Source organism: Bufo bufo, chromosome 1 (genome assembly GCF_905171765.1).
Source record: "Bufo bufo chromosome 1, aBufBuf1.1, whole genome shotgun sequence".
In the NCBI taxonomy this organism is placed as follows: Eukaryota; Metazoa; Chordata; class Amphibia; order Anura; family Bufonidae; genus Bufo; species Bufo bufo.
The window spans coordinates 526,154,451-526,167,041 of NC_053389.1; the positions used below are offsets into that span (position 1 = coordinate 526,154,451).

A 12,591-nucleotide genomic window follows, 5' to 3' on the forward strand; every position below is an offset into this window, starting at 1 on the left:
TGGGATATTGAGTACAGAATGATGGGAAAAAATTTTAACTTTTTTTTTTATATTTCAGCACAAGACCCCATCATTACAAAAATAGAAAAAAGTAAAAGGGTTTGAAGGCTTTCCAAACTTACTATATATAGGGACAGGAATCTGGACTTAGGAGATGGGATCAAGGATCCTGGAACTGCTGCAACTGAACAATTTTATTCTGATCACTGCAGCAGTTCTAGGGAAACATAGTTCAGTAGTATAGCACAGTAGATCACAGGTGCACCACAAGTCCCAGCAGACTACAGCACAGAGGGGCACAGAACCTCTATGTACGCCATTCTCAACTGAAATGGTAGTATGCAGAAAGACTTTCACAACTGTAGCAGTCACTCTTATGCTGAGCGGGGTTGCTATGACATACTGGCCAATTGCACTCACACTTACAGGGGACACCATATGGCCACTGCTCCCCTGCAAATATAAGGGCGATTGTGCTCTCTTGTACAGCACCAATCACCCCCATCTGTGGCCACCTGCAGCCCTCCCACTGGCTTTTACAGTGAGGAATCTGCGATAGACCAGTCAGTATTGATCTGCCAGTCAAAGTGATCATGGCTACAGGGGGGGGATAAACTCTCCCTGGGCCTTTAGCCAAGATGGCTGCCTGTCAAGGACAGCAGCCATCTTAGCCTGGTCACTGTGTGATTACACATGGTGACTGTTTTTGGTTGCGCCGCGCATGTATAGCACTTGTCGGAAGGGGTTAAAGACTTGGACTAAATACCCACAGCAACAACAAAGCTGAGACAAGAGGGGGTTTGTTATCTCTATGCTCTGCTCATTTAGAGTGTAGGTGGTGGACTGTTAGCAAGAAAATATGAAAAAAATATTAATATTGTATAGAGCATTATGAATAGACTAACATAGTACATAAGGCTGAAAAAAGACATTTGTCCATCCAGTTCGGCCTGTCATCCTACAAGTTGATCCAGAGGAAGGCAAAAAAAAACCCTGTGAGGTAGAAGCCAATTTTCCTCACTTTAGGGGAATAAAAAATTCCTTCCCGACTCCAATCAGGCAATCAGAATAACTCCCTGGATCAACGACCCCTCTCTAGTAGCTATAGCCTGTAATATTATTACACTCCAGAAATACATCCAGGCCCCTCTTGAATTCCTTTATTGTACTCACCATCACCACCTCCTCAGGCAGAGAGTTCCATAGTCTCACTGCTCTTACCGTAAAGAACCCTTTTCTATGTTTGTGTACAAACCTTCTTTCCTCCAAACGCAGAGGATGTCCCCTCGTCACAGTCACAGTCCTGGGGATAAATAGATGATGGGATAGATCTCTGTACTGCCCCCTGATATATTTAGGGGGGAAAATGCCACAGTATAAAATGGTTCTTTCTCCATTTATCAATCCCCCTTCCGTCATTATGACTTCCTTTTCTATTAGACCATGATGGTCGGCTTCTGAATATCTTTCAATAAAATGTCTGTTAAATGAATAGAAAGCAGTAGATAAATACATACAGTCAGGTCCATAAATATTGGGATATCGACACAATTCTAAAAATTTTTCTCTATACACCACCACAATGGATTTGAAATGAAACTAACAAGATGTGCTGTAACTGCAGACTGTCAGCTTTAATTTGAGGGTATTCACATCCAAATCAGGTGAATGGTGTAGGAATTACAACAGTTTGCATATGTGCCTCCCACTTGTTAAGGGACCAAAAGTAATGGGACAGAATAATAATCATAAATCAAACTTTCACTTTTTAATACTAGGTTGCAAATCCTTTGCAGTCAATTACAGCGTGAAGTCTGGAACGCATAGACATCACCAGACGCTGGGTTTCATCCCTGGTGATGCTCTGCCAGGCCTCTACTGCAACTATCTTCAGTTTCTGCTTGTTCATGGGGCATTTTCCCTTCAGTTTTGTCTTCAGCAAGTGAAATGCATGCTCACTCGGATTCAGGTCAGGTCATTCACTTGGCCATTGCATAACATTCGACTTCTTTCCTTTAAAAAACTCTTTGGTTGCTTTTGCAGTATGCTTTGGGTCATTGTCCATCTGCACTGTGAAGCGCCGTCCAATGAGTTCTGAAGCATTTGTCTGAATATGAGCAGATAATATTGCCCGAAACACTTCAGAATTCATCCTGCTGCTTTTGTCAGCAGTCACATCATCAATAAATACAAGAGAACCAGTTCCATTAGCAGCCATACATGCCCACGCTATGACACTACCACCACCATGCTTCACTGATGAGGTGGTATGCTTAGGATCATGAGCAGTTGCTTTCCTTCTCCATACTCTACTCTTCCCATCACTCTGGTACAAGTTGATCTTGGTCTCATCTGTCCATAGGATGTTGTTTCAGAACTGTGAAGGCTTTTTTAGATGTGGTTTGGCAAACTCTAATCTGGCCTTCCTGTTTTTGAGGTTCACCAATGGTTTACATCTTGTGGTGAACCCTCTGTATTCACTCTGGTGAAGTCTTCTCTTGATTGTTGACTTTGACACACATAAACCTACCTCCTGGAGAGTGTTCTTGATCTGGCCAACTGTTGTGAAGGGTGTTTTCTTCACCAGGGAAAGAATTCTTCGGTCATCTACCACAGTTGTTTTCCATGGTCTTCCTGGTCTTTTGGTGTTGCTGAGCTCACCGATGCGTTCCTTCTTTTTAAGAATATTCGTTGTTTTGGCCACGCCTAATGTTTTTTCTATCTCTCTGATGGGTTTGGTTTGTTTTTTCACCCTAATGATGGCTTGCTTCACTGATAGTGACAGCTCTTTGGATCTCATCTTGAGAGTTGACAGCAACAGATTCCAAAATGCGAATAGCACACCTGAAATGAACTCTGGACCTTTTATCTGCTCATTGTAATTGGGATAATGAGGAAATAACACACACCTGGCCATGGAACAGCTGATAAGTCAATTGTCCCATTACTTTTGGTCCCTTAACAAGTGGGAGGCACATATGCAAACTGTTCTAATTCCTACACCGTTCACCTGATTTGGATGTATATACCCTCAAAAAGCTGACAGTCTGCAGTTAAAGCACATCTTGTCCGTTTCATTTCAAATCCATTGTGGTAGTGTATAGAGCCAAAAATGTTAGAATTGTGTTGATGTCCCAATATTTATGGACCTGACTGTAGGTACAGTATATGAACACAAAGACAGAGATGTGCCTGCGATTAAACAAATTGTTACACTGATAACTGCTGCATTTGCCAATGTTTTAATAAGATGACAGTAACACATTATCCATCTCATATCTAGATGTAAATACATTGTTACAGAATTTCGCTGAATAATTAGTCTAGCATAACATTTCATGATACAATTAGTTAATGATGACAGACTACAAGGCTATTACATGAATATCATAAAGGCACTGCACTCAGCAGGGAAACAAATCTAGACTTGGAGACTGGCTGCAGTAGGTTTACTAATAACCAAATCATTAACTGTAGACATCTGATCTGATTTCTCCCGATGAAGAAATGGTGCCATCTCGGGAATCTGTGAAAAATAGTTCTTGGCAAGAGTATGCCTGTGCTTGATCTTTCGAATAAAAACAATGCCATAAGCCTGGATAGGAAGAGATAAATAAGAATTAGAAACAGATATACAGTTGTATTATCCCAATTATCTGAGTAAAGCAGATTGGATCTCAACAACAACTTGAATGTGCAGCCTGTCATTTTGTGTGACTACTATGATTATCATTAGTGCAGATCGAAATGCGTAAATGAAAAGTACATTTCAACTCAGTAAAAGGGTACACTGGCATATATAATGCTTTTCTGCCAGACACACTTTTTGTACCAGTGATCATCCATCCATATGTAAAATCATCATTATAGTTTATTAGAATGAAATACAAAAATGGTTACATAGTGTTATGTAAGAGTAGGTTAACTGAAAATGCAAATGGACATACAGAAGATATAGGGTGTATTAATCCATCTCGGGTTGTCACATGTTGCTTTTCAGTGGTACGAGAAAATGGTAACATGTAAGTGTGGCTAAAGGGGGTTATATAATTACATTGTTGATAAGGTCAAAATACACAGGCCCATCAAGGTCAAATTATAACCCTACTGTGTTGATCGAGAGAAAGAAAAAAACCCTATGAGGCAGGTGCCAATTGCCCCATATTAAAGAGGTTTTCTGGTTTTAATGATTACATTTCTTTATTTAGAGAATTGGAGGTTGAGCAATTTTCTAATATACATCTATTTAAAATCTTTCTTATACTCTTACAGTAATATCTTCTTATAGAAAAAAAATGGTAAGACCAATTTTAGTCCTGTAAAATACATACATAGGAGAGCTGGATAGGACTAAACATGGCGTCAGTCATGTGAACCATTATGTGACCTGGATTTCAGTCAACTGCCCAGGTATCTAACAGGTAATAGTAGTGTATTTAGGAGCAGAACCTATAGTATAAACATACAGTACTAGCTGAAGGATCCGGCTTCGCTCGGGTATATTTAATCTATTTAATTTAATGTTTGTGTGTGTCGTTAAAAGATATCAACACTATCACTATAACAGTGACATCTACAGCACCCCGCCCCCAAAACAGTGACCTCCACAGCCCCCACCCCTTAACACTCCCCCCCCCCCCCCCACAGTGCCCCGTCCCTTAAAATTGGACCTCCACAGCAGCCCGCCCCCTTAACTTTTACAGCAGCCTTACCCTTTAACAGTGACTTTCACAGCATACCACCCCCTTGACAGTGACCTACATACACACATACACTCAGCTTTATATATTAGATTACTACCTAAAGCAGCATCAGATCATGCACGTCAGTGTAGAAGCATATCTGTGTGTGTGCTATATTTGTTTTTTTAACACTAAATGTTACTAACAACATGACAACATCACATAGAGACATATAGCCATTTTACAAATCAGTTAGAGACAGGCAGCCATGTAAATACAATTGCAATGTAGATACTTTAATAACCACAATAAAAAATCATATTTAATTATATGATGTGCAGAGTGTCACATGACTGATGCCATGTTTCAGTTCATTACACAGGATACCATCCTACTGCGTATAAGGATCAACAGCCTGATATAAGAAAGGAACCTCTATACTTTTAAGCAGAACAGCCACTCACTCCTTATGTCGTACTACTTTAACCACCTCAGCCCCCAGTGCTTAAACACCCTGAAAGACCAGGCCACTTTTTACACTTCTGACCTACACTACTTTCACCGTTTATTGCTCGGTCATGCAACTTACCACTCAAATTAATTTTACCTCCTTTTCTTCTCACTAATAGAGCTTTCATTTGGTGGTATTTCATTGCTGCTGACATTTTTACTTTTTTTGTTATTAATTGAAATTTAACGATTTTTTAGCAAAAAAATGACATTTTTCACTTTCAGTTGTAAAATTTTGCAAAAAAAACGAGATCCATATATAAATTTTGCTCTAAATTTATTGTTCTACATGTCTTTGATAAAAAAAAAATGTTTGGGTAAAAAAAAAATGGTTTGGGTAAAAGTTATAGCGTTTACAAACTATGGTACAAAAATGTGAATTTCCGCTTTTTGAAGCAGCTCTGACTTTCTGAGCACCTGTCATGTTTCCTGAGGTTCTACAATGGCCAGACAGTACAAACACCCCACAAATGACCCCATTTCGGAAAGTACACACCCTAAGGTATTCGCTGATGGGCATAGTGAGTTCATAGAACTTTTTATTTTTTGTCACAAGTTAGCGGAAAATGATGATTTTTTTTTTTTTTTTTTCTTACAAAGTCTCATATTCCACTAACTTGTGACAAAAAATAAAAACTTCTATGAACTCACTATGCCCATCACGAAATACCTTGGGGTCTCTTCTTTCCAAAATGGGGTCACTTGTGGGGTAGTTATACTGCCCTGGCATTCTAGGGGCCCAAATGTGTGGTAAAGAGTTTGAAATCAAATTCTGTAAAAAATGACGAGTGAAATCCGAAAGGTGCTCTTTGGAATATGGGCCCCTTTGCCCACCTAGGCTGCAAAAAAGTGTCACACATCTGGTATCTCTGTATTCAGGAGAAGTTGAGGAATGTGTTTTGGGGTGTCTTTTCACATATACCCATGCTGGGTGAGATAAATATCTTGGTCAAATGCCAACTTTGTATAAAAAAATGGGAAAAGTTGTCTTTTGCCAAGATATTTCTCTCACCCAGCATGGGTATATGTAAAATGACACCCCAAAACACATTCCCCAACTTCTCCTGAGTACGGAGATACCAGATGTGTGACACTTTTTTGCAGCCTAGGTGGGCAAAGGGGCCCATATTCCAAAGAGCACCTTTCGGATTTCACAGGTCATTTTTTACAGAATTTGATTTCAAACTCCTTACCACACATTTGGGCCCCTAGAATGCCAGGGCAGTATAACTACCCCACAAGTGACCCCATTTTGGAAAGAAGACACCCCAAGGTATTCCGTGAGGGGCATGGCAAGTTCCTAGAATTTTTTCTTTTTTGTCACAAGTTAGTGGAAAATGATGATTTTTTTTTTTCATACAAAGTCTCATATTCCACTAACTTGTGAAAAAAAATAAAAACTTCCATGAACTCACTATGCCCATCAGCGAATACCTTGGGGTCTCTTCTTTCCAAAATGGGGTCACTTGTGGGGTAGTTATACTGCCCTGGCATTCTAGGGGCCCAAATGTGTGGTAAGGAGTTTGAAATCAAATTCTGTAAAAAATGACCTGTGAAATCCGAAAGGTGCTCTTTGGAATATGGGCCCCTTTGCCCACCTAGGCTGCAAAAAAGTGTCACACATCTGGTATCTCTGTATTCAGGAGAAGTTGAGGAATGTGTTTTGGGGTGTCTTTTTACATATACCCATGCTGGGTGAGATAAATATCTTGGTCAAATGCCAACTTTGTATAAAAAAATGGGAAAAGTTGTCTTTTGCCAAGATATTTCTCTCACCCAGCATGGGTATATGTAAAATGACACCCCAAAACACATTCCCCAACTTCTCCTGAGTACGGAGATACCAGATGTGTGACACTTTTTTGCAGCCTAGGTGGGCAAAGGGGCCCATATTCCAAAGAGCACCTTTCGGATTTCACTGGTCATTTTTTACAGAATTTGATTTCAAACTCCTTACCACACATTTGGGCCCCTAGAATGCCAGGGCAGTATAACTACCCCACAAGTGACCCCATTTTGGAAAGAAGAGACCCCAAGGTATTCGCTGATGGGCATAGTGAGTTCATGGAAGTTTTTATTTTTTGTCACAAGTTAGTGGAATATGAGACTTTGTATGAAAAAAAAAAAAAAAAAAAAAATCAGCATTTTCCACTAACTTGTGACAAAAAATAAAAATTTCTAGGAACTCGCCATGCCCCTCACGGAATACCTTGGGGTGTCTTATTTCCAAAATGGGGTCACTTGTGGGGTAGTTATACTGCCCTGGCATTTTCCAGGGGCCCTAATGTGTGGTAAGTAGGTAAATGACCTGTGAAATCCTAAAGGTGCTCTTTGGAATATGGGCCCCTTTGCCCACCTAGGCTGCAAAAAAGTGTCACACATGTGGTATCGCCGTATTCAGGAGAAGTTGGGGAATGTGTTTTGGGGTGTCATTTTACATATACCCTTGCTGGGTGAGAGAAATATCTTGGCAAAAGACAACTTTTCCCATTTTTTTATACAAAGTTGGCATTTGACCAAGATATTTCTCTCACCCAGCATGGGTATATGTAAAATGACACCCCAAAACACATTCCCCAACTTCTCCTGAGTACGGCGATACCAGATGTGTGACACTTTTTTGCAGCCTAGATGCGCAAAGGTGCCCAAAGTCCTTTTAGGAGGGCATTTTTAGACATTTGGATACCAGACTTCTTCTCACGCTTTGGGGCCCCTAGAATGCCAGGGCAGTATAAATACCCCACATGTGACCCCATTTTGGAAAGAAGACACCCCAAGGTATTCAATGAGGGGCATGGCGAGTTCATAGAATTTTTTTTTTTTTGGCACAAGTTAGCGGAAATTGATATTTTTAATTTTTTTCTCACAAAGTCTCCCGTTCCGCTAACTTGGGACAAAAATTTCAATCTTTCATGGACTCAATATGCCCCTCACGGAATACCTGGGGGTGTCTTCTTTCCGAAATGGGGTCACATGTGGGGTATTTATACTGCCCTGGCATTCTAGGGGCCCTAAAGCGTGAGAAGAAGTCTGGAATATAAATGTCTAAAAAAATTTACGCATTTGGATTCCGTGAGGGGTATGGTGAGTTCATGTGAGATTTTATTTTTTGACACAAGTTAGTGGAATATGAGACTTTGTAAGAAAAAAAAAAATAATTCCGCTAACTTGGGCCAAAAAAATGTCTGAATGGAGCCTTACAGGGGGGTGATCAATGACAGGGGGGTGATCAATGACAGGGGGGGTGATCAATGACAGGGGGGTGATCAATGACAGGGGGGGTGATCAATGACAGGGGGGGTGATCAGGGAGTCTATATGGGGTGATTACCACAGTCATTGATCACCCCCCCTGGAAGGCTCCAGGGAGACGCCTGTATGTGTTTTGCAGATCCGATCCATCTATCAGTGGATCCGTAAAAATCATGCGGACATCTGAATGGAGCTTTACAGGGGGTTGATCAATGACAGGGGTGTAATCAATGACAGGGGGGTGATCAGGGAGTCTATATGGGGTGATAACCACAGTCATTGATCATGCCCCTGTAAGGCTTCATTCAGACGTCCGGATGCGTTTTGCGGATCCGATCCATCTATCAGTGCATCCGTAAAAATCATGCGGACATCTGAATGGAGCTTTACAGGGGGTTGATCAATGACAGGGGTGTAATCAATGACAGGGGGGTGATCAGGGAGTCTATATGGGGTGATAACCACAGTCATTGATCACGCCCCTGTAAGGCTTCATTCAGACGTCCGTATGCGTTTTGCGGATCCGATCCATCTATCAGTGCATCCGTAAAAATCATGCGGACATCTGAATGGAGCTTTACAGGGGGGTAATCAATGACAGGGGGGTGATCAGGGAGTCTATATGGGGTGATAACCACAGTCATTGATCATGCCCCTGTAAGGCTTCATTCAGACGTCCGGATGCGTTTTGCGGATCCGATCCATCTATCAGTGCATCCGTAAAAATCATGCGGACATCTGAATGGAGCTTTACAGGGGGGTAATCAATGACAGGGGGGTGATCAGGGAGTCTATATGGGGTGATAACCACAGTCATTGATCATGCCCCTGTAAGGCTTCATTCAGACGTCCGGATGCGTTTTGCGGATCCGATCCATCTATCAGTGGATCCGTAAAAATCATGCGGACATCTGAATGGAGCTTTACAGGGGGTTGATCAATGACAGGGGTGTAATCAATGACAGGGGGGTGATCAGGGAGTCTATATGGGGTGATAACCACAGTCATTGATCACGCCCCTGTAAGGCTTCATTCAGACCTCCGGATGCGTTTTGCGGATCCGATCCATCTATCAGTGCATCCGTAAAAATCATGCGGACATCTGAATGGAGCTTTACAGGGGGGTAATCAATGACAGGGGGGTGATCAGGGAGTCTATATGGGGTGATAACCACAGTCATTGATCATGCCCCTGTAAGGCTTCATTCAGACGTCCGGATGCGTTTTGCGGATCCGATCCATCTATCAGTGGATCCGTAAAAATCATGCGGACATCTGAATGGAGCTTTACAGGGGGGTAATCAATGACAGGGGGGGTGATCAGGGAGTCTATATGGGGTGATAACCACAGTCATTGATCACGCCCCTGTAAGGCTTCATTCAGACGTCCGGATGCGTTTTGCGGATCCGATCCATCTATCAGTGGATCCGTAAAAATCATGCGGACGTCTGAATGGAGCTTTACAGGGGGTTGATCAATGACAGGGGGGTAATCAATGACAGGGGGGTGATCAGGGAGTCTATATGGGGTGATCAGGGGTGATCAGGGGCTAATAAGGGGTTAATAAGTGACGGGGGGGGGGGGGTGTAGTGTAGTGTAGTGGTGCTTGGTGGGACTTTACTGAGCTACCTGTGTCCTCTGGTGGTCGATCCAAACAAAGGGGACCACCAGAGGACCAGGTAGCAGGTATATTAGACGCTGTTATCAAAACAGCGTCTAATATACCCGTTAGGGGTTAAAAAAAACACATCTCCAGCCTGTCAGCGAACGATCGCCGCTGGCAGGCTGGAGATCCACTCTCTTACCTTCCGTTCCTGTGAGCACGCGCGCCTGTGTGCGCGCGTTTACAGGAAATCTCGCGTCTCGCGAGATGACGCATATATGCGTGACTGTGCGCAGGGCTGCCACCTCCGGAACGCGATCCTGCGTTAGGCGGTCCGGAGGTGGTTAAAAGGGTTGTCCTACCGTAACAAGGTTACCTATCGCAGAATAGTACAAGAAAATTTAGACTAGCACATTCATGGTCACAGGTGCATATCCATAAAGCAAGCATACAGAGAACTAATAAAAGCATGACTGCACAACATTTCACATACAAACAATAGAACTGAGAAATGAGGATCATTCTAAATTAAAGTGGTATTATACCTACTATAAATGAAAAAATAGAAGCTCTTTGCGCACATTTTTGATCAAACGTGTGTCGGGCCCATCTGCCAGGCGTCAAGGTGGCTTCCGCAGATGGGTATTTAACACTAAGGCCTCTTTCACACGGGCGTTGCGGGAAAATGTACGGATGCGTTACGGGAACACCCGCGATTTTTCCGCGCGAGTGCAAAACATTGTAATGCGTTTTGCACTCGCGTGAGAAAAATCGTGCATGTTTGGTACCCAAACCCGAACTTCTTCACAGAAGTTCGGGCTTGGGATCGGTGTTCTGTAAGATTGTATTATTTCCCCTTATAACATAGTTATAAGGGAAAATAATAGCATTCTGAATACAGAATGCATAGTAAACTAGCGCTGGAGGGGTTAAAAAAATAAAATAAAAATGTAACTCACCTTAGTCCACTTGATCGCGGCCCGGCATCTCCTTCTGTCTCCTTTGTTGAATAGGACCTGTGGTGAGCATAAATTACAGGAACAGGACCTTTGATGACGTCACTCCAGTCATCACTTGGTATGTCACCATGGTAAAAGATCATGTGACGTACCATGTGATGACCGGAGTGACGTCATCAAAGGTCCTGTTCCTGTAATTAATGCTCACCACAGGTCCTATTCAACAAAGGAGACAGAAGGAGATGCCGGGCCGTGATCAAGTGGACTAAGGTGAGTTAAATTTTTTCTTTTTTTTTTAACCCCTCCAGCGCTGTTTTACTATGCATTCTGTATTCAGAATGCTATTATTTTTCCTTATAACCATGTTATAAGGGGAAATAAAAATGATCGGGTCTCCATCCCGATCGTCTCCTAGCAACCGTGCGTGAAAATTGCACCGCATCCGCACTTCTATGGGGCCTGCGTTGCGTGAAAAACACAGAATATAGAGCATGCTGCGATTTTCACGCAACGCACAAGTGATGCGTGAAAATCAACGCTGATGTGAACAGCCCCATAGAAATGAATGGGTCGGTATTCAGTGCGGGTGCAATGCGTTCACCTCACGCATCGCATCCGCGCGGAATACTCGCCCGTGTGAAAGGGGCCTAACAGAACTGCCTCTCTTGGACTTACCTAAGCCTACAATATTCAGGGCAGTGTAGGAACCAGCTACATAAGTACTCTGCTCAGAAGCCCTAGGCAACACCCATCTGCCTGGGGCTTCTGAGCAGAGTATAAATGTAGCTGGTTCCTACACTGCCCTGAATATTGTAGGCTTAGGTAAGTCCAAGAGAGGCAGTTCTATTAGTGTTAGGGACCCAACTGCGGAAGCCACCTTGACGCCTGGCAGATGGGCCTGACACACGTTTGATCAAAAATGTGTGCAAAGAGCTTCTATTTTTTAATTTATAGTAGGTATAATACCGCTTTAATTTAGAATGATCCCCATTTCTCAGTTTGTATGTGAAATGTTGTGCAGTCATGCTTTTATTAGTTCTCTATCGCAGAATAGGTGATAAGTGCCTGATTGCTGGGGGTAAGACTGCTATGACCCTTATCAATAATGAGACTAAAGTCCAGAGTCCCCTGTTTGAGTGATGTGGTGGTCACACGTGCACTCTATTGCTCTATTAGAATTAGAATCTAGGTTTACCCAGTGGATTAGTCTTTTTCTATTGAGACATAAAGCAATGATGTTTTGTAGTATTATAGAGCATTTTTACCAAAATGGTCATTTATAAAAAATTTGAACTATATAGTCAAAGTTTGTTTTGTTAATAACACCTCTTTACCAGTTAGGGCTCGTTCACACGACCGTTGGTGTCCCATGCCCATGCTGTAAACCGCAAATTGCGGTCCGCAATGCATGGGTACCTTCCATGAGGCAGGCGCATGGGGATCGCAGACCCATTCACTTGAATGGGTCCGCGATCCCTCCGTTCCGCAAAAAGATAGAGCATGTTCTATCTTTTTGCGGTGCGGAGGCACGGAACGGAACCCCAGAAAGCACTCTGTAGTGCTTCCGTAGTGTTCCGCATCTCCG

At 42.6% G+C, this 12,591-nt stretch overlaps 1 protein-coding gene across 1 annotated transcript in view; it reads right to left on the reverse strand.

Moving 5' to 3' along the window:
• Positions 1 to 3,221: 3,221 nt before the first annotated feature.
• IQUB (IQ motif and ubiquitin domain containing) overlaps positions 3,222 to 12,591 on the reverse strand; it is a 56,926-nt gene continuing 47,556 nt past the window's right edge. The window contains exon 14 of the mRNA XM_040411757.1: positions 3,222 to 3,595. Coding sequence (XP_040267691.1) covers positions 3,422 to 3,595 — 174 coding nt within the window. The 3' untranslated portion in view covers positions 3,222 to 3,421. The remainder of the gene's footprint in view (positions 3,596 to 12,591) is intronic.